Source organism: Uranotaenia lowii, chromosome 3 (assembly GCF_029784155.1).
Source record: "Uranotaenia lowii strain MFRU-FL chromosome 3, ASM2978415v1, whole genome shotgun sequence".
NCBI lineage: Eukaryota > Metazoa > Arthropoda > Insecta > Diptera > Culicidae > Uranotaenia > Uranotaenia lowii.
In genome coordinates, this window is record NC_073693.1 from 162,847,117 (window position 1) to 162,871,694 (window position 24,578).

The 24,578-nt window shown below is 33.3% G+C and overlaps 1 protein-coding gene across 1 annotated transcript in view; it reads right to left on the reverse strand.

Moving 5' to 3' along the window:
- Positions 1-753: 753 nt before the first annotated feature.
- LOC129754587 (uncharacterized) overlaps positions 754-24,578 on the reverse strand; it is a 75,925-nt gene continuing 52,100 nt past the window's right edge. The window contains exons 2-3 of the mRNA XM_055750728.1: positions 17,878-18,019; positions 754-5,521 (exon numbers count right to left, since the gene is read on the reverse strand). Coding sequence (XP_055606703.1) covers positions 4,922-5,521; positions 17,878-18,019 — 742 coding nt within the window. The 3' untranslated portion in view covers positions 754-4,921. The remainder of the gene's footprint in view (positions 5,522-17,877; positions 18,020-24,578) is intronic.

A 24,578-nucleotide genomic window follows, 5' to 3' on the forward strand; every position in this document is an offset into this window, starting at 1 on the left:
TTGTTTTGTTGGATTTACTCAGCGTTCGCATATTAAAGCTTGAACATTGAGCCAGAAAACAGTGTTAATGTTTTTGTTGTACATATTTTATTTTAAGAGGGATCAGACGTCGCTTATCTTATATGGAGGTTCACCAGTCAGAACGTTCGAAAAATCTTCAATCATCGATCAGGCAAAGAGTGATCAAAATTTCCCCGAATTTATGATTATTCTGGCAGGTATTAAACATTTTTGACGTGCCATTTTAGGGGTTGGAAATGCGCAATCTCGATTCAAATGATATCAAACATCAAGCGAATGACTTATCCATAGGCTTACACAGTGAAGATAGATAACATCAGTCACTCTCTTTGGTTTAAATTCTTTAACAGGAAAGTAATAAACGTGATAAATTATCTGGCGGATTCTAGAAGGCACAACTTTACTAGTTGAGAGTACTCCAAAAAAAGGGAAGAGCTTACGCAAATTATCTGAACCCAAACTAAGTAAGAAACAGTGAGCTCCCATGATAATTCATCGGTAAACGTATCACGTATCCCATATGCCCAAAAACCAATTGGTGCGCCGCCGGCTGGATTCCAAATGTGTCCATATACCTATTTATGTATTCTTTCAGCGTCTGCAAACTGATCATCTTTCATTACATAAAAAGACCTAATTAAAACACATTTTAAGACAGAAGAACTTCGATGTAACTCTGAACTTTCGATTTAACGCATGGTTTGTGATATCTTTTTAAACAACTTGAATTCGTTGTGTATTTTTGAAAACTTTGTTTTTATTACTGAAATATACAATTTGTTTTAACATTTTCTCTAATCACTTTTAGGGGGGTTGGTATATTGTTTCTCTCATTTCTTCTTTTTGGATGCATGTCTCTTCATCTTCACAGTTTACAAATGTGTGTGTTTTCAGTAGTTTGGTTGGTTTTTTGTTTCTATTGTTTTCTTTCGTTTTGAAATCAGTTGAAACTTGAGTTTCGTTTATCAAGTGTCAATTTCTCAGACGGCATTTGTTAGTTAGTCTTTTGCTGCACTCGAGTTCTTGATTAGGGTTTATTTTATAGTATTTTTTTTTAATTTACCAACATTGAGGTATGAGAGAAAGAACAAATTAAAGAAGCACCTTTGGGTCTATTTTCCTAAATGAGTTTTTGCTTGATTTACCTTCCTTAAACAACGAAGTAGTGTGCCTAAAGCGAGCTAAAAATCTTACTCTTCTGCTCTCTATCTACAGCTTGTTTCTGTCGAAATAACGGATATCTAAACTTAACGGAATGATTCTGTATTTATTGGAGTCGCGTGTATTTTTCACAAAGCATGAAACTGTTAATGGCTGTCTTTGGATGGCGATAGCTGTGTTGATTTAAGTTTTCAATAATTTCATTGATTTTGCAGATATTTTTAAAACCGAAATTCTCAGTAATATTTGTTCAGCGAAAACTTTTTTGAAGCAACCCCACGTGGAAACATCATACTGTAATGATACTCATAAAAAATGCAATCTTGGAGATTTTAATTTTAAGAGAGAAGAAGAAAAACGTTTTGAAGCCTGAATCAGCCAAACTTTACGCATAAGCATCGGCTAGTCTTTTTGAATGTCTTAAGGATCTAGAAATTAAAACTAAATTGAGCAAATGATGAGAAAGCAAATTCAGACTTAACTACCGGTTTGAATTGATGCCTAGAAGCGAAAGATTGCTCGATTCAGGAAATTTGATGCAAAAATCTTGAAAGATTTTTTTTCAAACGTGAAACAGTTTATCACAAGTTAAAATTTGATTAGTTTTAAAGCCAGTCGCAATCAATTTTATTGACAAATAGACCAGCTTTTATGGTTCACGCTTTTGTCTAATGTGTGCTGAAATTTGTTGAACACCAAATCCAAAATAAAAACTCATCCATCATACTTTCAATCACTAGCGATCGAGCAAAGCTCTACAACAAGCTAATGGAAGGAAGGTTCGAAAAAAATGAACCTTGCTGCAAATTAGCGTGCACCGATGCCAAGAGGAAGTTATGCGAATGAAACTGCGCATGACTTGGTAGATCTTATGCCAAGCTCGAATTCCTGCCATTTAGTCGTCTAACAAAGCGCACTCTCACAGCGACTGGTGGAAGATTTTTCCAGTTGCCAGAGATTACTATACGCTTTTTAAAACGGAACGATGGAAACGTATATGGTTTTCTGGTGGATTTTAGTTTTAATTAAAATTTAGCTTCCGGTCTTTTGAGCCAAAAATGGAAAACCTAAAAGGTCGAAATGAATCGCAAAATTGTAATGGGTTTCCCAGTTCGAAATTACAAGATAGATTGCACGTGTTAAGCGTTCCTGTTACAGTTTAGAACAATTTTACACTGGAATGTGAACCAAACGGAAAAAATTATCAAAAATAAAGACCCTGCTCACTGGCAAATTGATTAAAAGTTGTGCAACATTCAACCTCTCAATGTTTGAACTTTTAACATCATTGAATAGCCCTTCGCTTTATGGACTGCGAGAGCAGTAGTGTAACAGAAATATTGCAGTACGTAAAAGAAAAGAGAAACCTTTGCTTCGGATGTAACCTTTTGAAGAAGTAACCCACAGAAAGTACGTTGGAGTACATGCACATACTAACTTCACTGACTCCTCTGTTGGCTATTTGCGCATAAACATCGTTCGTCAGCCAGCAGGTAACAGCATCTCCAAGTTTAAAAAGCCTTCACATTATGCAGTTGTTCAATCGGCTTTTTGATTAATGATCGCAACACCGCATCAGCATCTTTCAACTTCAACAAGCATTGCGCAATCGCTCGCTGTCTGTCAACCAATTCCGTTCGATGTGAACACAATGTTTGTCCAGTCCAGCACGAAAGAGCCAATCCCTCAAAAGCCATCGTCAACTTCCACGTGCATATGTCGTATGCGATTTCAATGAGTAAATCATCATCATCGCAAGAGTCAATCTCCGGAGTACCTGCATCAGTTCAAGTCAAACCATCCTCAGCTATGCTCTTTCTTGTGTTTTTGGTATTTTGTAAACAAATCTTGGAACAAATATATACAGAATTTGGATTCAAACTAATGTCGGCGAGAAACAGAAAAATATCTTACAGTTATGCGCCTCTTCCTTAATTTTCTCTTCGCGAGATAACATGCTTCAACTATATCACTGTTTTGTTGTCCCTCAACCGTCAGCTCTTTCCCCTTCTCTAAATCCTTCTTTCGTGTGAGTGGTTTTTGTTTCTTTGTAGCATATTCTAAAGCTTGCCTAATTTAGAGTGTAAGTCCTAGAGTCTTCTTGCTAAGCTGGCACTTCCTGATTCGGATTTTTTTGTTTTCAATCTTAAACCTTTTCCCAGATTTGCCGGGTAATCGAAATTAGTGTCACATGATTAATCTCAAAACCGATCTCAGTTTCTTTTCCTCACATCCGCACGCTCACGCTCTTCCCTCTCCTTCTACTCATACAGGAACGCATCGTTCCACAGACTATTGTGTTATTATTGATCCTGATTGCTTCTTGTGAAAAGTGATTCAGTAGTTTTAGTTTGATTTTGTTTATACATTTTTCCATATGATTAGGACGTTTTTCTTTAGAAAACGCATACTCACACGAATACCCTGCCGCGGAAACAATAGAAAGCAGAACTAACACACAAACACACGAAAACAAAATAGAAAAAAAATGATTAAAGATATTACCAAAAGAATACGAGCAAACATAAACCGCGACTTTCAGAGATAAATGTCGTTTTGTCCATTGTTTTACAATAAATAATCTTCTACACCATTGGTTTGTATCCATATATCATTATTAGATTAATCTTGTGTTTTATTTTTCTTCATCAATTAAATATCTACTTCCATATTTTATCAAGGGTTCTACAGTTATTTTTCCATTCGTTTCACTTTCGCAGCGTATTCTCTCGACACTTTTGTTTTGTTGCACTATCCTTTACATATTTCAATATTTTTGCTACAGATTCAAGGATTGAAAATAATAGGATACTCTATGTATACTTAGTTGAGGTTTCGCACAATATTTGTTATGAGGCAAATGTACGGTTCCAGCTGAGAATCCACGTGTTGTGGCATGGCGTGTGAGGTGAACGATTCTCAAACACGATCTCCTTTAAATTGCTTAAGCCCGGATCTATCATTTTCTGTTTGTATTGATGAATCTTAACGTGTTTGTATGTTGATGAGGTTGGGGTTGTGTGTTTTTGTCGCTGTTTTGGTTGTTGAATGGAACAGAATCAATCACCGAGATACATACACATCACTCATCGAGAGATCAACCATACAACAGATCAAAAAAGATTCGCGATCACTCTTGTTGACTGACTGGTGTCGTCCTCTATCATCGTGTTGCCTCTATGTAGAACTTACTTCACTAAACCGATTGACTAATTGCACGCTCAGCGCAAAGAGTACACGAAACGAAAACCTTTACGAAAACCAAGAAATTAAAGTAGTTGACCAATAGTTAAGCTCAACATTTCTATCTTAGATGCTACGCGCTCAGCACAAGCTCTCCCTCCACACGCATACAGATGACATGACGCTCGTACGATATTTTCGACAAATATCATCTGGCCACTGCCCGTGCTGATTCCATCCCAGGAGATTTTTTGCTTTATTGACGGTAGTTGTGGCTGCCGTCGTACCTTATGATCTGGAATCCGGATTAACTCAGCACCTGCCGTCCAAAAAGGGGACTCGCTGGGCACAGCCCGATCTCCAGAGATCTTCAAACGATACTGTCTCAAGACGACGATGACGTGTGGTCACCAAACAATCACACAAACATATTTTATCCGCAATAAATGTATATCACCGGGGGAACATTTCTCCGTCTCTAACTAACTCTAGATACAGTCCTATCTGCTCGATCGTCGATCGCGATCGCCAGCAGCTCGCCTCCACGAAGAAATGCTTAAACCGGTCCGACATCGCTCTGATACCTGGCCGTTAGGTAGTTGGCTGCCTCGGTCATCTGTTCCAGTGATCGGTACAGACCTAGCAGGTGTGTCCGGAACTGTTTGGCCAGCTCTGTGCTCTTGTCCTGGTCTGCGTTACTCTCGGATTCGATTCCTGAATCGTTTTCGGCACTGATTTCGCTTTCCGAATCGCTCAAAGTGCTGACACTGTTCGAGGATGACACGGATACGGTGCTTGGACGCCGCACGTGTCCCTTTATGCTTGTGTCGTTGTTGTTCAGAGACTCGGGACTGCTGGCCACCGGACCCGGTGAGCTGTCTTTCTGCGACTGTGACTGTGCTCGCTGTTTGATCGTTTGTTGCGCTGTGCTGCTGCTGCTGATGCTGTCGCTCGACTCACCGTTGATCTCGTCCGAATCCTGTCGACCCCAGAGCAAATCCACCTTGACGACGTTAAGCATGTTGTACAGTTTGAAGAGGTCCGACGTATTCAGCACATCCCGGACGGACTGTTTGCCGTTTGGCTTCTTGTTGTGATGCAGCGCTGTGTGTTGCTTCTGTTGATCTGCCGAGATGGTGTCGGTTGCGTCGCCCACCTGCAAGAGATAAGAAAAAATAAAGAGTTAGTATGTACCGAACAAGTACAATATGATTTTGGTAAAGCCTTAAATACTTATTTGAAATTTAGACCTTAAACAATATTTGAAAGACTACCATTAAACATCAAAGAGAAGTGTTGAAAAACGCAGGTTCAGTGTTTGGAATAGAGTTATCTTCATTCAGGTTTGTTCGTCACACAAATACTTATTGTTTACATTGGCGATGGCTATTTCCACTTCTTCCATTCCTTAACCGGGAGAGTACTCATTTCTCAATGATAGTATCTGGCAACACTGTCGTGTTACCACGAACCCAATTTGAGTAGTCTTGTCTAACCGTGTGATAATGTAAACATTCGTATCGCGTTTATCATCATCACCTGTCATCGGCAGTCATTGATCCATTCTTCTCGATTGCGTATTGGACCTAGCAAGAGGAACCAAAACAATCAATGTTTCGGTTCTTTTCGTGGTAGCAGAAGTTTGCTGCTGTTACCGGATGCCGGGGGAACCGATAGGAAATCGTAAGTTTCAACAAGAAGTACAAGTTTATCTTCGACTGACATGTCAATTCCGGGAAAATGTTGAGATTTGTCGACATCGAAGCAACCGATGACGACGAAAAATAACACACGTATTGTTGATGAAGGTAATCAAGGTACACCGGATTCTTTCTTTTCTCAGAAGTGTTTGCGTGATTAGAAAACCGATAAGCTGCCGTTTTTTTTTTTCGACTGTCCTCTGATTCTCGGATCCATAAGTTCGTTTTAATAACCAAAATCTTACAGTATTATCAAATAATTGTTCTTACATTACAGGTGAAACCTAGTAAATGGCCACTTCGGAAAAAAATCCAGGCGCTCCTTAACGCTGGAGATGAAAATTGAAATCCTCGGCTGCCTTGCTCAAGGCAAAACTTCGGCAGTGGTTTGCAGAAAGTTCGGTTTGAATGACGCTACAGTAAGTCAAAAGGAACGAAAAAAGAATCCTTGATGCAGTGGCACCTGGAACTGATATGTCATCAGAAGATCATCTTACGCTCGTGATCCCGTAGTCGAAAAAATGGAAAAGGCGCTCAATTTGTGAATCGTGGACCGTAACCAAAAGAGAGTTCCTGTGGATGGTCCAATCATTCGGGAAAAATCACTAAAATTTCACAGCGCTATCATCCAACAAGAACCATCTTCGAGTGATGGAATCAAGTCATTTAACGCTAGTTCCGATTGGTTCGTTGGTTTTCTTAAGCGATATTCTCTCCATAATGTAAAGCTCCGGGGTGAAAGCGCTTCAGCAGACGAAACCGCCGCAAGAAATTGGCTTCGATAATTTGGGAGGGAGGCTACAATACCCACCAGGTTTTCAACGTGGATGAATCGGGTCTGTTTTGGAAGCGCATGCCGACAAGAACCTATCTTGCCAAAATCGGTAAATCGACAAACGTATTGAAATCGGGATATCATCTTTTTAAGCCACTTTTGATCAATCGATCTTTGCGTCCTCGTGCCTTGAAGGGCATGGATTTTTATCAGCTTTCGGTACATTGGTTAGCTAACCAAAAATCATGAGTCACGCAAGCAGTTTTTTTGTTGACAGTTGTTCGAGGAAATGTTCGTCCTTGAAGCTCAAACCTACTTGGAAACAAAGGGAGAACAGTTTCATGCTCTTCTAATTGTCATCCTCCGCTGGAACATCCAAAAATAAAAGTGGTATTTTTTCCACCAAACGTTGATCCAGCCCCTTGAACATGCCATAATAGCAAACTTCAAGAAGCTATTCATAGGCAGGACGTTGCGATTTATTTTGGAAACGATCGAAAAAGTTCAGCTACTGACCGTTCCAGAGGCTTGGAAAGCTTTCACCAAATTGGAACCAATTGGAGCAGCTCTTCCAGACATCAGTACATCGACTCTTAGCGCTTGTTGGAGTTTCCTTTGGTCTGAATGTGTGCAATCAACCGAAATTCAACAGGTAAACCACACGTCGGAAATTATTTTCCTGGTTCATGTCATCGGTGGCGAAGGTTTCGACGATGTGGCTGAAGAGGATGTTTCAGAATTATTCCAGGAACCAGTGCTTGCGGATGAGGATCTGACAGAGATACTTTAAAATGATCCAGAACAAATTGCAGATGAAGTTTCCGTTTCAGAATTGACTACTGAGAAGCTGGAAGAAGGTTTCAGACTGGGAGAGCAGTTGAGAAACCATTTGTTTAGAGTCGTACAAGAGTCCGAAAAGAGCTAAGTCGTTCAAATACGACCTATACTATACTATCACATTTAGAAAAATGTAGCATCAAAACAAAGGGACCTATTACATTAAAAGTGTCGAGTAACTCGACTCGACTCGACTTCAGTCACTGTCGAGTCGAGCGAAATGTCATATTACGGTAGTCAAGTGAAATTGATCGAATTAATTTGAGTGCTCAACTGGCGTCTTTTAATGTTGAAATTTTTCGCAGTCGACTCAGTCGAGCTACTCGACTCGACTCGACTCGACTACTGTAATACCAAAATGGCTCACTCGAGTAAAATGACTAAAAATGGTTCAACACTGTCTGCTGAAAATTATCGTGGGATAGCAATTCTGTCTGCCATACCCAAACTGTTCGAGAGCATAATTTATGACCAAATGTATCCATGGTTAGAAGGGAAAATGTCGAACTTTCAGCATGGCTTTTTAAAAAAAAAGCGATCAACGGTTACGAACTTGGCAGAATTCGTTTTTCGAACTTCACAATGGATGATGCAAGGGTTTCAAGTTTTCAAGTCGATGCTATAAATACCGACATGTCAAAGGCTTTTGACGTGATTAACATAAATGCTCTCCTGTCAGTGCTGTGTGAAAATGGGATCACCGGAATTTGTCTTCAGTGGATTCGTTCGTACCTGAAAGAAAGAGTCCAATTTGTGAAGATAGGGAATGCGAGATCCAGGGTAGCCTCGGTCATCAGCGGCGTACCACAAGGGAGTCACTTGGGACCCCTTCTTTTCGTCGCGGTTATGAACGAGTTTCTCGGAGTGCTGCATGACGTGTTTGTGTTGATATACGCAGATGATCTAAAACTGTTCCTCCCTGTTCGGCATCCAAAGGATTGTTTGACCCTACAAAATGCGCTTCATAGATTTTCAGAATGTTGCAGATGTTATGGGATTGAAAATCAATGCCTCAAAGTGTAATATGAGTACTTTTTCTCGTAAAGTGAGTAATATTGTGCACGAATATTGTTTCGAGAACAACTGTACCATAGCTAGAAAATTCTCCGTGAAAGATCTGGGAGTCGAGTGAGATGAAGAACTCAGTTTCTCGAAACATGTTGAACAAGTCGTAGCCAAAGCAAGCTTATGTACGGAATGGTAAGCAGGATTTGTAACGAACTAGACAATCCTTACACTATTGTCTCTATTCATGTTGGGCTTATCCGAACCACTATTGGATACGCCAGTAAAGTCCTTTTAATAACGTTCATAAAAACAGGATTGAAAGGGTTCAAAAAAGATACGCCTTAAGGAACCCTGGGGGGGGCAAGACAAAATGCCGGAATACCGATACTTGTGTATGTTAGTAGGACTGGAGTCACTCGAACTCGGAGGAAATTAACAGATGCGATGTTTTTAAACGACTTGACCCGTGGAAAGTACTTTTCACCGTATTTAGTATCACAAATTTCTCCAAATGAAGTTCGTAGCAGTTTGCGCAACGTGAGACCGTTTCAGCTTCCAAATCGAATACAGAATTACGCTCGTAATAAACCAATCTAAAGAATGATGGCGCTTTACAACGCACATGCTGATGTAATCAAACTGTTAGGATCATAGGCTGAAGCCTACAATCATACAGAATCTTCACTTCTGGGCTTCCGATCGGTGGTCAATCGTTCCTCGTCAATCCTTAATCACTGTGTAATTCGGGATTCCCTACGTTTTAGCGATGGAACGATGCGAGAGATCCTTGTTCTCGTGATGAATGCGCAAGATTTTATCACGCACGAGCTGTTCTTTCGACTCCATTTCCGCGAGTTTTGATCACAGAACTTTAAAACTTGCAGGATGTAAACAATGCACTGTGAACTAAATCCACCCAAATTCCCATTAAATTCTACCCAACGGTTAAAAGTTAAAGCAATTTCATAGAGTGGCAATTTCATAGAGTGGCAATTTCATCGTGGACACCATTTAAACTTCAAATATAAACATAATGACTTCAAATTTTTGAGTCTATTTTCAATCATTATGAAATTAGAACAAAATCATTCTAATTAATCTGCGCAGTAAACCAGCCCTCCGATACTTAAACATTAGCAACAAACTGGTCCGTCTCAGCCGCAGCGGAATTTCCCGCATTTGCGCCGAAAGCTTTAACCGTCTTATTAGTGGTGACCATTTAAAAGTTAATCAATTTAGCCCTCAACACCTAACAGTCGTCTGAGCTGAGCTGAGCTGAGATTCTGAGAATTCCTAAAGGTAAACCGCGAACTACCCTTAGTCGGTCGCCTCGGTATTTCCACAACCACCACCATCAGCCGAGGGAGGGTGGCGTGATGCTAACCGTGAGCTAAATGCTCTATTCACTTTTAAGTTGACTACACCGTTCCGATCTAGTATCGTTTTGCGCCATCCTTATAAATATATCGCGCCACCATATGTCACTTCTTCGTAGACGCGCGATCATATCGATAGCAGCGGTCAGACTTGTAGGTGTAATACATATTGGTCTGTGGCATCTGTTGGCAAATTTTCATTGATGGTACCTACACTGACTGGTCATCGAACCGAACCGAACGAAGCGAGAGACTCGCGTTTTGCTTCCTTTTGCTGATTTTGGTTTTCAACTGACCATTCGTTGTCGATCATCATTCACAACTACTACCTACAAGACTTCGATGGGGTTGATTTTGTTGTTGATGAGGCGAGCAGGGGTTGTTTGGTTTTTCGCAATTATGATTCTGTTGAAATGTGCTTGGTATTGGTATCGAGCTACTTTGTGGATGATCTTGGACTTAGTTTACAGCAAATGGGGAAATCCTAGCGAGTCTGTGAACCACAACAAATCTTATTGATCGTATGTGGTAGATTAAGGCAAGGAACGGGAAACCTATCAATTAGATTTCAATTTCGTTCGACGTAAACAATCATTAGACCAAGTTGTATACCTGTGAAATCATTGCCTATGGATAAATATTTTCACTAGAGAATTGATCGGTTATGAACAACAACAACAACAACGATTTTCCATTGCTTTATGAATGACAATTTACCAACCATGAGAACAATCAACTGATCAGTAGGTTTTTTAAAGTAGTTCCATTGATCACCTGAAAACTTCATCGATTTGTATCTTTTTATTACTATTGAAGTTTTTTTTTTACTTTAAAAAATCTGTCCGTCAACAGTTTACCATCAACTGGGGCATCATGCAACACTTTTCAACTTTAATGTATTCTAAAAACTTAATGTCCACAGATAATCATACCGCTTGTAGATACATCAAAAATTTTAAGGTTGATGGGACTTCAAATTGACGTAGCCAGAAAAATTAATGGCTTTACCAGTTATTTTTAATTTTTCGAAAACATGCGATTTTCACCCTACTTAGAAAAAGGAAAATGATTTAACAAACTTTGTTTTTAATGAAAAATCAAAAAACACTTTTTAAGAAGAAATTGTGTTTGATAAATTTGTGATGTCATTACGCATAAAGAATTATCGAAGTCGTAGTAATTTTTGGTTTTGTTTTTAAAGAAAAAGCATAAGGGTGTTACATGCATTTAGGGGTAAAAAATACTACAAAAATGTTACCAGCTGAAAGAATAAAAAATAATGTTTGGGTAAGGAAATGGATTTATTAAATCATTTTCTCTGAGGCTTGTGCTATAGCTCAGTTAGCAAGTCAGTTGCTTCCTGAGCCGATGTCCGTGAGTTCGAGCCCAAGATCGAACTATAATCGAAACAAAAAAAATCATATTCTTATTCATAATTATCACTCAAACTAAAAAAAAATTAAATTTTACTGATGAAATAAATCTTAACTTCCTAAACCAAATCACAAATAAAGTTTCAAATCGATGATATTTTCGATAAGCCGTTGATAAAATTTTCAAAATAATGTTTCTTATTATGAACTAGAAATTTGCTTCAAAATAATTTTTAAGCAGTCTAGTTATAAAAATTTGGAAAAAAAGTTCCCAAAACACAGATTTTGATAAAAAATGGAATTCTAAAATAAATTTTAGACAGTTAGATCAGGTTAAAATTAACCAAGATTAATTGTTAGGAAAATAATAATACTAGATATTAGTTATTCATCTTAATTTAAATTTATTTCTCATTTTCAACTTAAAGATAGTTTGACAAATTCTGCCGTAGTGTAATGATTTTAAAAAAATATATATAATCGCAATTTAAAAGATAAACTTTTGAACGAAAAAAATAAGCAAAAGGATAATATTTTAAGACCACCAAAAATTCAGAATTGAAAAACACAGACAATCTTATCAAAAATATTCCCAAAAATTTAAACAATTAGATTTGAATTCGATAAGTATAATTAAAATTAAAAAAAACTGATTCTTTAGGTAAATTCATTTGAAAATTCAAATAAAATATGAAGATTGAAAAGACAAGTTTTTCTCCGTTAAATGACAATTTTTTTCCAGTAAACACGTCTTTTTTTTTCCAAATCATCTTTATTTTACAAATTACAATTTGGTTTTACTTTTGTTGGTTTTGCTTATGGTTAATTAAAGTTCCATTACAAATAGCTCAGAAGAAATTCAAATGATTTCTGAAATGCTTTTCAAACAAGTGCTTGGAATTAAATCGCGCGTTTCTTATATTTTGTTTAGGCTTTTCCAATTCTCCAGTTCCTTTAGTTTCTATATGTCTTGACACTAAAAAAACCTATTTATAGAATTTATTTGATAACTCAAGAGAAAAGAATTTTAGAGCTTATGTTTTAATGATTGATTTTGTAGATTTAAGCGTCCTGAACTCAAATCTTTTGTCAAATTTGAAACATAACAATTAGTTTTGTTGAAATGGAGTATTGAAATGTGTCAGTTTTAAGTGAAATCAATTATTGATAACTGCTCAACTATCAAACCTTCATCATTGAAGTACAAATTCGATGCTGGTTTTGTTTATTATGCTTCATTCATTTAAGGAATGCATAATGCTCAAAAGTAAAATCCTACAGTTTTTAAAAATTTGGAAAAATATAATTAGGTTCAAGTCCTTATTTTGACATTACTGAGGAAAGTTAAAAAAAAAAAAACTTGATTACTTGATTACAATTAACAAATTCGTTGAAACCCGCAAAACAATTCGATTTATGTTTTAAAAATATCAAAAATTCAAATTTGTTTATAACTTTTTTAAAAATTGTTTAATGAAGAAAAGTAAACACATAGAACATTTTTTTCGTAGAAATAAAAATAACATGTCTTGATGAAAGTTGATAATTGATTTAAAACTATTATTTTAAATTTTAATCTGTTTATGTTAAAGTTTTGGCAAAAAAGTACAAAACTTTCTCAAACAATTTTATTTTATTATCAAAAGTTATTTCAATAACAATAGCAGATATAAATATTGCAGATTGAGATTCAGGATACCCAAATCAATCAAAATGACGTTTAAAACACATTGAACTTCGGAAAAAACAAACAAAAATATCTGAAAATTTTGAAATTTTGTGTGACTTTTGAATTTATTTAAATTTAAGTAATTTTAGTTATTTTTGTAATTGGTTGTCATTTCTGTTATTTTAATAATTTCAGTAATTTTTGTAATTTCTGTAATTTTTGTAATTTTTGTAATTTTTGTAATTTTTGTTATTTTTTGTCATTTTTGTAATTTTTGTAATTTTTGTAATTTTTGTAATTTTTGTAATTTTTGTAATTTTTGTAATTTTTGTAATTTTTGTAATTTTTGTAATTTTTGTAATTTTTGTAATTTTTGTAATTTTTGTAATTTTTGTAATTTTTGTAATTATTGTAATTTTTGTAATTTTTGTCATTTTTGTAATTTTTGTAATTTTTGTCATTTTTGTCATTTTTGTCATTTTTGTCATTTTTGTCATTTTTGTCATTTTTATCATTTTTATCATTTTTGTCATTTTTGTCATTTTTGTCATTTTTGTCATTTTTGTCATTTTTGTCATTTTTGTCATTTTTGTCATTTTTGTCATTTTTGTCATTTTTGTCATTTTTGTCATTTTTGTCATTTTTGTCATTTTTGTCATTTTTGTCATTTTTGTCATTTTTGTCATTTTTGTCATTTTTGTCATTTTTGTCATTTTTGTCATTTTTGTCATTTTTGTCATTTTTGTCATTTTTGTCATTTTTGTCATTTTTGTCATTTTTGTCATTTTTGTCATTTTTGTCATTTTTGTCATTTTTGTCATTTTTGTCATTTTTGTCATTTTTGTCATTTTTGTCATTTTTGTCATTTTTGTCATTTTTGTCATTTTTGTCATTTTTGTCATTTTTGTCATTTTTGTCATTTTTGTCATTTTTGTCATTTTTGTCATTTTTGTCATTTTTGTCATTTTTGTCATTTTTGTCATTTTTGTCATTTTTGTCATTTTTGTCATTTTTGTCATTTTTGTCATTTTTGTCATTTTTGTCATTTTTGTCATTTTTGTCATTTTTGTCATTTTTGTCATTTTTGTCATTTTTGTCATTTTTGTCATTTTTGTCATTTTTGTCATTTTTGTCATTTTTGTCATTTTTGTCATTTTTGTCATTTTTGTCATTTTTGTCATTTTTGTCATTTTTGTCATTTTTGTCATTTTTGTCATTTTTGTCATTTTTGTCATTTTTGTCATTTTTGTCATTTTTGTCATTTTTGTCATTTTTGTCATTTTTGTCATTTTTGTCATTTTTGTCATTTTTGTCATTTTTGTCATTTTTGTCATTTTTGTCATTTTTGTCATTTTTGTCATTTTTGTCATTTTTGTCATTTTTGTCATTTTTGTCATTTTTGTCATTTTTGTCATTTTTGTCATTTTTGTCATTTTTGTCATTTTTGTCATTTTTGTCATTTTTGTCATTTTTGTCATTTTTGTCATTTTTGTCATTTTTGTCATTTTTGTCATTTTTGTCATTTTTGTCATTTTTGTCATTTTTGTCATTTTTGTCATTTTTGTCATTTTTGTCATTTTTGTCATTTTTGTCATTTTTGTCATTTTTGTCATTTTTGTCATTTTTGTCATTTTTGTCATTTTTGTCATTTTTGTCATTTTTGTCATTTTTGTCATTTTTGTCATTTTTGTCATTTTTGTCATTTTTGTCATTTTTGTCATTTTTGTCATTTTTGTCATTTTTGTCATTTTTGTCATTTTTGTCATTTTTGTCATTTTTGTCATTTTTGTCATTTTTGTCATTTTTGTCATTTTTGTCATTTTTGTCATTTTTGTCATTTTTGTCATTTTTGTCATTTTTGTCATTTTTGTCATTTTTGTCATTTTTGTCATTTTTGTCATTTTTGTCATTTTTGTCATTTTTGTCATTTTTGTCATTTTTGTCATTTTTGTCATTTTTGTCATTTTTGTCATTTTTGTCATTTTTGTCATTTTTGTCATTTTTGTCATTTTTGTCATTTTTGTCATTTTTGTCATTTTTGTCATTTTTGTCATTTTTGTCATTTTTGTCATTTTTGTCATTTTTGTCATTTTTGTCATTTTTGTCATTTTTGTCATTTTTGTCATTTTTGTCATTTTTGTCATTTTTGTCATTTTTGTCATTTTTGTCATTTTTGTCATTTTTGTCATTTTTGTCATTTTTGTCATTTTTGTCATTTTTGTCATTTTTGTCATTTTTGTCATTTTTGTCATTTTTGTCATTTTTGTCATTTTTGTCATTTTTGTCATTTTTGTCATTTTTGTCATTTTTGTCATTTTTGTCATTTTTGTCATTTTTGTCATTTTTGTCATTTTTGTCATTTTTGTCATTTTTGTCATTTTTGTCATTTTTGTCATTTTTGTCATTTTTGTCATTTTTGTCATTTTTGTCATTTTTGTCATTTTTGTCATTTTTGTCATTTTTGTCATTTTTGTCATTTTTGTCATTTTTGTCATTTTTGTCATTTTTGTCATTTTTGTCATTTTTGTCATTTTTGTCATTTTTGTCATTTTTGTCATTTTTGTCATTTTTGTCATTTTTGTCATTTTTGTCATTTTTGTCATTTTTGTCATTTTTGTCATTTTTGTCATTTTTGTCATTTTTGTCATTTTTGTCATTTTTGTCATTTTTGTCATTTTTGTCATTTTTGTCATTTTTGTCATTTTTGTCATTTTTGTCATTTTTGTCATTTTTGTCATTTTTGTCATTTTTGTCATTTTTGTCATTTTTGTCATTTTTGTCATTTTTGTCATTTTTGTCATTTTTGTCATTTTTGTCATTTTTGTCATTTTTGTCATTTTTGTCATTTTTGTCATTTTTGTCATTTTTGTCATTTTTGTCATTTTTGTCATTTTTGTCATTTTTGTCATTTTTGTCATTTTTGTCATTTTTGTCATTTTTGTCATTTTTGTCATTTTTGTCATTTTTGTCATTTTTGTCATTTTTGTCATTTTTGTCATTTTTGTCATTTTTGTCATTTTTGTCATTTTTGTCATTTTTGTCATTTTTGTCATTTTTGTCATTTTTGTCATTTTTGTCATTTTTGTCATTTTTGTCATTTTTGTCATTTTTGTCATTTTTGTCATTTTTGTCATTTTTGTCATTTTTGTCATTTTTGTCATTTTTGTCATTTTTGTCATTTTTGTCATTTTTGTCATTTTTGTCATTTTTGTCATTTTTGTCATTTTTGTCATTTTTGTCATTTTTGTCATTTTTGTCATTTTTGTCATTTTTGTCATTTTTGTCATTTTTGTCATTTTTGTCATTTTTGTCATTTTTGTCATTTTTGTCATTTTTGTCATTTTTGTCATTTTTGTCATTTTTGTCATTTTTGTCATTTTTGTCATTTTTGTCATTTTTGTCATTTTTGTCATTTTTGTCATTTTTGTCATTTTTGTCATTTTTGTCATTTTTGTCATTTTTGTCATTTTTGTCATTTTTGTCATTTTTGTCATTTTTGTCATTTTTGTCATTTTTGTCATTTTTGTCATTTTTGTCATTTTTGTCATTTTTGTCATTTTTGTCATTTTTGTCATTTTTGTCATTTTTGTCATTTTTGTCATTTTTGTCATTTTTGTCATTTTTGTCATTTTTGTCATTTTTGTCATTTTTGTCATTTTTGTCATTTTTGTCATTTTTGTCATTTTTGTCATTTTTGTCATTTTTGTCATTTTTGTCATTTTTGTCATTTTTGTCATTTTTGTCATTTTTGTCATTTTTGTCATTTTTGTCATTTTTGTCATTTTTGTCATTTTTGTCATTTTTGTCATTTTTGTCATTTTTGTCATTTTTGTCATTTTTGTCATTTTTGTCATTTTTGTCATTTTTGTCATTTTTGTCATTTTTGTCATTTTTGTCATTTTTGTCATTTTTGTCATTTTTGTCATTTTTGTCATTTTTGTCATTTTTGTCATTTTTGTCATTTTTGTCATTTTTGTCATTTTTGTCATTTTTGTCATTTTTGTCATTTTTGTCATTTTTGTCATTTTTGTCATTTTTGTCATTTTTGTCATTTTTGTCATTTTTGTCATTTTTGTCATTTTTGTCATTTTTGTCATTTTTGTCATTTTTGTCATTTTTGTCATTTTTGTCATTTTTGTCATTTTTGTCATTTTTGTCATTTTTGTCATTTTTGTCATTTTTGTCATTTTTGTCATTTTTGTCATTTTTGTCATTTTTGTCATTTTTGTCATTTTTGTCATTTTTGTCATTTTTGTCATTTTTGTCATTTTTGTCATTTTTGTCATTTTTGTCATTTTTGTCATTTTTGTCATTTTTGTCATTTTTGTCATTTTTGTCATTTTTGTCATTTTTGTCATTTTTGTCATTTTTGTCATTTTTGTCATTTTTGTCATTTTTGTCATTTTTGTCATTTTTGTCATTTTTGTCATTTTTGTCATTTTTGTCATTTTTGTCATTTTTGTCATTTTTGTCATTTTTGTCATTTTTGTCATTTTTGTCATTTTTGTCATTTTTGTCATTTTTGTCATTTTTGTCATTTTTGTCATTTTTGTCATTTTTGTCATTTTTGTCATTTTTGTCATTTTTGTCATTTTTGTCATTTTTGTCATTTTTGTCATTTTTGTCATTTTTGTCATTTTTGTCATTTCGTCAGACTTGAGTTTTTTGATTATTTTTGACCAAATATTTTGACATGATTGAACATCTGTTCTTCTTGTGAAAAAAAAATTAAAGCTTTTCTATAACAGCCCTGGAGTGGACGATAATTGCTTACCTTCCGATCCATCAATCGGCACGGAACCAGTATCGTTTCGTCCATGGCATTGACTGTCTTGACAAACTTCTCCATGGCGTTGAGGATGCTCTGGTTCGAGAATTCCTGATCGTCGTGCCGGGCGATCCTCCGGAGGCAATTCCTGTGGGCAAGAGGTAAGAAAAAAACACAAACTATATTAGTATGTTATTGATAATCAATTTTGAGGGGGCTATAAATGGTTCTATGGAAAAATGGTTCCGGAATGACACAAACGGAAGCAAAACAACAACAAAGCAAAACATACTTCCACTTCCAATCACGCTCTCCGCGGAAGCTTCGCAGAAGCGAGAAACGTCTAGATTGTTGTTGCAATTTGAAGTTGCTGTTCGGTTCAACCAACCGGAGGGTATAATTTTTCAACACCACTCCATTACTGCCAGTGACCTTCTAGAGCTGCGTGAATGGTAGTTCTTAAGCAAAGTTTCACCTCCAAAGTGGGGTATCCTCATCATCGACAAGTCAAGTCAACTTCAGTCGAGATAGTTTTCGGCGAAGCCTTCTGGTAATTTGAATAATCATTGTTGTGGCGGGAAGCGAGAAAAAATGCCGTGGAGTTCATCTTTTAAACTATAGACATGTGTCTAACATTCGTATAACAACAACGAAAAAAAATGCTGAATAGGAAATTAATTAACGGCCAGATCATAAATAAGCGGCTCGATCGGCTGAACAACGAGTTCGAAGTTGTGGTGCTCGATCTCTTGAACGATTCAATCAACCAGCCGCTGTTGCCGAACAATCGATCAACCGTAACTAAATCATAAAACCAACACACATAGGTATTGCGTACAAAGAGGTGCAACTTTTGACCTTAAGGTGGTTTATATCCGATCATCATTTCGAATTGCTTGAAACGATAAACCGGTGTGGTGGCCTATGGGATTTAAAGGGGTTTGGAATGGCACCTGAACATACAATGTTCAGCTTCTTGCGGGTGTCGAAAGAAGAGTATCAATCAACCGTTTGAAACCGAACCGGAATGATTGTAGTTGTTTGTTGAGATTTTTACAGTTATATTACCAAAACTGGATTGAGGATTTAAATTTAAAAGAATAAAGGAATAATTATAATTTGAGACAAAGTATCATGAGCCACCAAGCGATTTTGATCCCACACAATCATCCGGCCATGGTTGAGTTGACATGCAATCCGTCTTAACTGCGCCGAGTCGAAATTATACGGTATTTGTGCAAACCAGGGGGAGCAACTGTTAAAAATAACAAACTATAAATAAAAAAAGTAATCAAAACAGAACGGACGCCGACAACTACGTCGCTGACGCTTTTTGAGGACGTCAAGAACCAAAAATCGTTGGAACGCTGCAGCAAGAGAGAAGGCGAAAAAAGGCAAACATAAACGCTCCACTAAATGGTTGAGGACATGTGCACCTGACACATCAAACTTGTATATACATAGAAGGTATACCTAATCATTCGGAAAAGGTGCACCGATATCGATTCCTTTGCGGTGATGTAGAGTAGAACACCATACCATGCCGAGCCCACTTAAATCCCCCGAGTCTAGTCCTACAAGTTTAACTTTAGCGTGGAATCGATTGCAAACTGGTCTGACTAACACCCGGCCATATGTTATCCCGCGTCATGTTTGTATCTATGTTATGCATTACCGATCTGAGTCTACAACATTCTAATGGCAGCACTTATCGTTTCAAGTGGCACCTTCAAAATGTCCACCTACACGCGTAGGCAAATCTACAGGTGGACACTATCCACACATGATTGGTTGAAATTTACCCGTCTTGGAATCACTTTTGGTATAAAATATTTAAAAAATATAAAAGGAACGACAACTCCTTAACATTATTGTGCTCTTAGAGCGTTTAACAATTTTTCAATTAAAAATTCAAATTTCAATTTTCAAATCGGTTCTCAAGGGCCCTCCATAGAAATCATTGCATCATACACCCAAGAAGCCGGCTAAAGCGAATAGCCCTCTGGTCGCTAAGCAGTTGTACCTAAGACTTATTTGCATAAATTACACTTGCACTTTTCGCTCAACCAGCCATTGGAGGGCGATAATTTTTGCACCATACAATTTGGATAACCTAATCACGGTGTATTTTGTAGAAGGAAACCGTAAAGAAAAAGAAATACAGTAACGTTAATTTTTGCATGGGCAGAAAGTAAAGCTTTTCCCGGATCATTTCCACCAAAAATTAAAATATTTGGCCGGTGACCTCCCATACAAACAGACAATCTTTTACTTCAAATCTTAAAAAAAATATATATTTTAAGTGTTTTATAACTTCAGAGGTGCTAATTCTCTCAGTTTTAACTTTCAATATTATTAAATTGAACTGGTAACTCAACAATTTCATCAAAAACATTGATTTTTTTTTCCTAGATTATTTCAAACTAGTTATAGAGCTATTAAAACAAAGAAAACTGCTAACAAAATATCTTCTTATCCTAAAAATTAAAAATCGGCTGGCAAAGCTCGTCAGCAGTCTGAGAGGGTCAAATAATCTGAAATTATTAGAATTATCTGGAATAATATGGATCTATTTATGAACCCATTCGAATCTTTTGATTTTCTAAGTGTGGAAACACTGAAGGGAGCTTTATTTAAAAAAAAGCTCAATAATCAAGAAAACCAGTAAATACTAGGAAACTTTTTCTGATAACGCTTATTGCGGATGCGATCTGAAGTAGAAAATTTGTCTTAACTCAAAATTTAAAAAAATTAAGAACATCGACTCGTAAACGACAATGTTTGCTAAGAAATCAGCTTTATACTTCGCTTGAGTAAAATATCTTAAACCCCATTCGCACTTCAGACTCAATGCAATTCGCTACAGCAGTTGAATCTAGCTTAAATTACTCTTTTGCTGTTTTGTGTCTGTTACTCTTTTGATACAATGATCATTATGAGCCTGGAGTGTTTGATTAATCGTTTTATTTTTATATTTTCTAGTCCACTGTACACTTTGCACTGTGATTCTACAATTTTAGTTTGTCTTTAAGAAAACTCGTTTTTGAAAGTAATCGGCCGACGGGAACCAAAGTTATTGATGAAAGACTGGATTTTCATGTTTCTCCCGAATAAAATGTCTCAAAATCCCATACAAACTTCAGGCTCGTTGAGCGACCCCTTCCCGTGATCCGATCTGGCCCAAATTTGGCATGAGATCTTGTACTAGGACTAGGATCAATTTAAGCTTGCAGCGCATAACATTTCACAGGTTTTAAATTTCTCATACAAATTTGAGTCAGTCTACCCAAGTAACACTTAAAATCCATTTTGGTTTTATAATTCTTTAACGATAGTTTATAAACGATTTATATGATCTTTTATTGTTTTAAAACGCATTCATGGGCAACCTTTTTACAACTGGCCTCCAGGACATCTATAAGCGTATAATATATCCAACTTATATAACAACAATAAATTTATTTGATTTGATTTTTATTTTGCTCTTTCAGGGCCTTATAAAACAGAAATATATTTGTAAATGATAGTCGATATGTAAATGGTTTAAAATACCATCTTATAAACCTGTTTTGATCTATAAAAGCCCTTTCAAACTTATTCGTAGCATTTGTTTTCTTATAAGGTCATTACAAGCCGTTTAGGTTATAAACAGGCAAATAAATAACTTTATGTGGCGTCTATAAATCATTTATAAGAAACGAAACCTTCTATAAGCTATAAAAGTTTCATAAAAGTTATTCGGCCGGACAATCGGTTTACAAAAGCAAGTCGTCTGGCAATCTTCCAAAATGTCAACAAAAGAATGTTCTCGCCATTTTCATGGTAAATAATGGAATATTTTTTAACAACAGTTTTCTGTTTCTGAAATTAATCCTCATTTAATTCATGCTCTATAAAAGCTCAGCATCCCAATGGCTGAAATAATTTTGAAAACTTGATCTTGAACAACTACAACAAAAAAATTTACTATAAAATTGATATTTTTTATGAATTCTATCGGGTTTTCATTGCTTAAAATAGCAGTTTACTGTAGGCCCGTTATTTGTTCGTAATTTTTTAATACATATTTGCGGTAAACTTAAAAGCGCAAGTTAATTTAGAGCAGGTAACGAAAATTCAGAAGGAGAAAATAATATTAAATTTCTTTACAGATTCATAACAAATAAATTTAAGCTTCTGATTTGTTTTTTTATATTTGATTTGAATGAGATTCATTTGTTTTAAAAATTATTAGTGAAAACCAATTTGCGGAGCAGAATTATTTGTAAATGAAAATTATATGATAAATAGGTTTTATAAGCATAATTCATACAGAACTTAAGAAGTTGAGTTGGCTTGTAAAGGTTTTATAATTTGCTCTACAGAACCTACTACAGAAGGGCCTTTTTGTGCTACTAAGCGTTGTATTGGAGTTTTATAGACTCTTACATAACCGAACGTGGTTTTATAGCTTGAATTCTTAGTTAGACTGGATAGCATTAAAAAACTCAAATTCTCACTTGGGTACTGTACACTGCATTTTTTCTTTATTATTTCAAAGAACAATAATTTCATATCAGCAATAGCAATAATGTTACAGTAAAACAATCATAACTTCTACAATTTTATACCAATTGGGGTCAAAACCTATAGAAATCATTGGTTTGAATTAACCATATAAATCCATAAAAATTAGAAAATTTTAAATGCACAAATTTGATCTATAACCAACGACAAAATTGAAATACCACCAGAATAAAATAGTTTTTCATCGTTTTGTTGATCATTGATTCAGAAATATCAACGGTACCTACTTCAATTCTTATGCAAAAATTAAGTTCAAATGATTGATAGAAAATTTATTCATCCTCAATATGAGAAAAAGAATTTTGAAATCGATGTTATGTAGGCAAAGGGGTAGGTACGGATTTCAGTGCAAATACTATTACTTTTAATTGATTTTCATATTTTAAATTCTATTGAATACTGGTCTGCTGAGATTTGTTAATATTAAAACTGAGAAAGATAAAATTAAAAAATGCCATAAACGAGTGCATCTATATGCATCAGAACATACAAATATTGTAGAAGTATTTCAAAGAACAAGTTTGAAAAAAAGAAAAGACTTATAATATTTCGTTGAAAACCAATCAATTTCCTACAGTTTAACATCCTGAGAGCAAGTTTACTGGTGATGGGAAAAAGTAGTAGAAATTGTGACATTTTGAGAATTCTACCATGCAAAAATGTTTTTGAGATCTTGGGGCGTTGTATTATTTTACAACACTGTTTCTATTTCAGCCGTATGTGATAGAAATATTGCTATTTTTGCACAGCATGCGAAAATACAACACGTGTTGTAAAAAAGCTAGAAGGCCACAGATCTTAAAAATGTTTTTGCATGGCAAAATTTTCAAAATGTGCCGTTGGTGTCAAAATTTCTACCACTTTTTCCCAACACCAATGAACTTGCTCTGACTGTTATTATTTTTATATCTAGAAATTTCATCTAACCAAGATTATTTTCCAAGATATACACATATGAATATAACTCCCTGTTACATTAACTTGGATAGAACCAATTATAACACGGATATTCCAAACACTAAATAAAAAAATCAAAATATCAATGAGATATTCTGAAAATTCAAATCACTAATTTTCCCAGGCGTTTACAGTTTTTTATGTTTCAGAATGACATTAATTTGAATGAAATAAAAAATTCTAAAGATAAACATTGCTGATCCATAATTTAACAGATGAAAATTTAGAAATATGGACTACAAGTCTTAAAAAAATTAAGCGTATGGGGACTCACCGACCAAATATTTTAATTTTGCCTGAAAATGGCTCAAAAAAGGCTAAATTTTCCATTTCTAAAAAAATGAGCTACTGTTTTTTTTTTATTTTAAACATCTTCTAAAAACATACCATGTAATAGAAGCTTGTAGCAGCCTGGTCAATGATAAGATTCAAATCTAGGCTTACATACACTGCTGGAAATAAGTCTATGACACTTTCATTGTTCGGATGAAATTAACGATGTTTTAACATTCTCTCTCCCCTTTATGGAAGAAGAGTTGAGTATAGAAAATTTCATGCTTTTAGATAGAGGACATTTCCCATAATCTATCTACTTAAAAAATTTGCAAATATTACCAACATTTTAGAGTAACAGTAAATTCAAATGAACACGATGTAGCATGTGTCAAATTCTTTTGTTCATTATTATATGTATGTAGCTGTAGTAATTCGGCTAGATTTATTTGAACACGGCTATTTAACTATAACTCTACAAAAGTTCATGTCTGGGGTTGTTGGTTATAAATTAGAGCAATCGTCACTTATGCCTTTTAAATTTGAATTTAGGTTCTTAATAGTTAAAACCTGAATTTTCCAACCCAGGTTAAGATAAGAAGATTCGTATTCTTAAGTTTTGAATTGCGAAAGAGAATGAAAAGCAGGTTTCTATTTATGAAGGTTATCATCCATACAAAGTAAATGAATGAGGATAATAAACATATAAAGTCTTGCTTAGATTTGTAATGCGAGGTCATATTTACATCTTAACTTGAAAACACTAACCATAAAAAATACATGATAAAAATTCACAATTAAAATTGTTAAAATTCTACTTGTTTATATAATCATATTGAGCTGATATGTACACTCAGGCAAAATCTTATTATAATTTTCATAAGATACGTCTTATGAACCCCTTTTTGCGT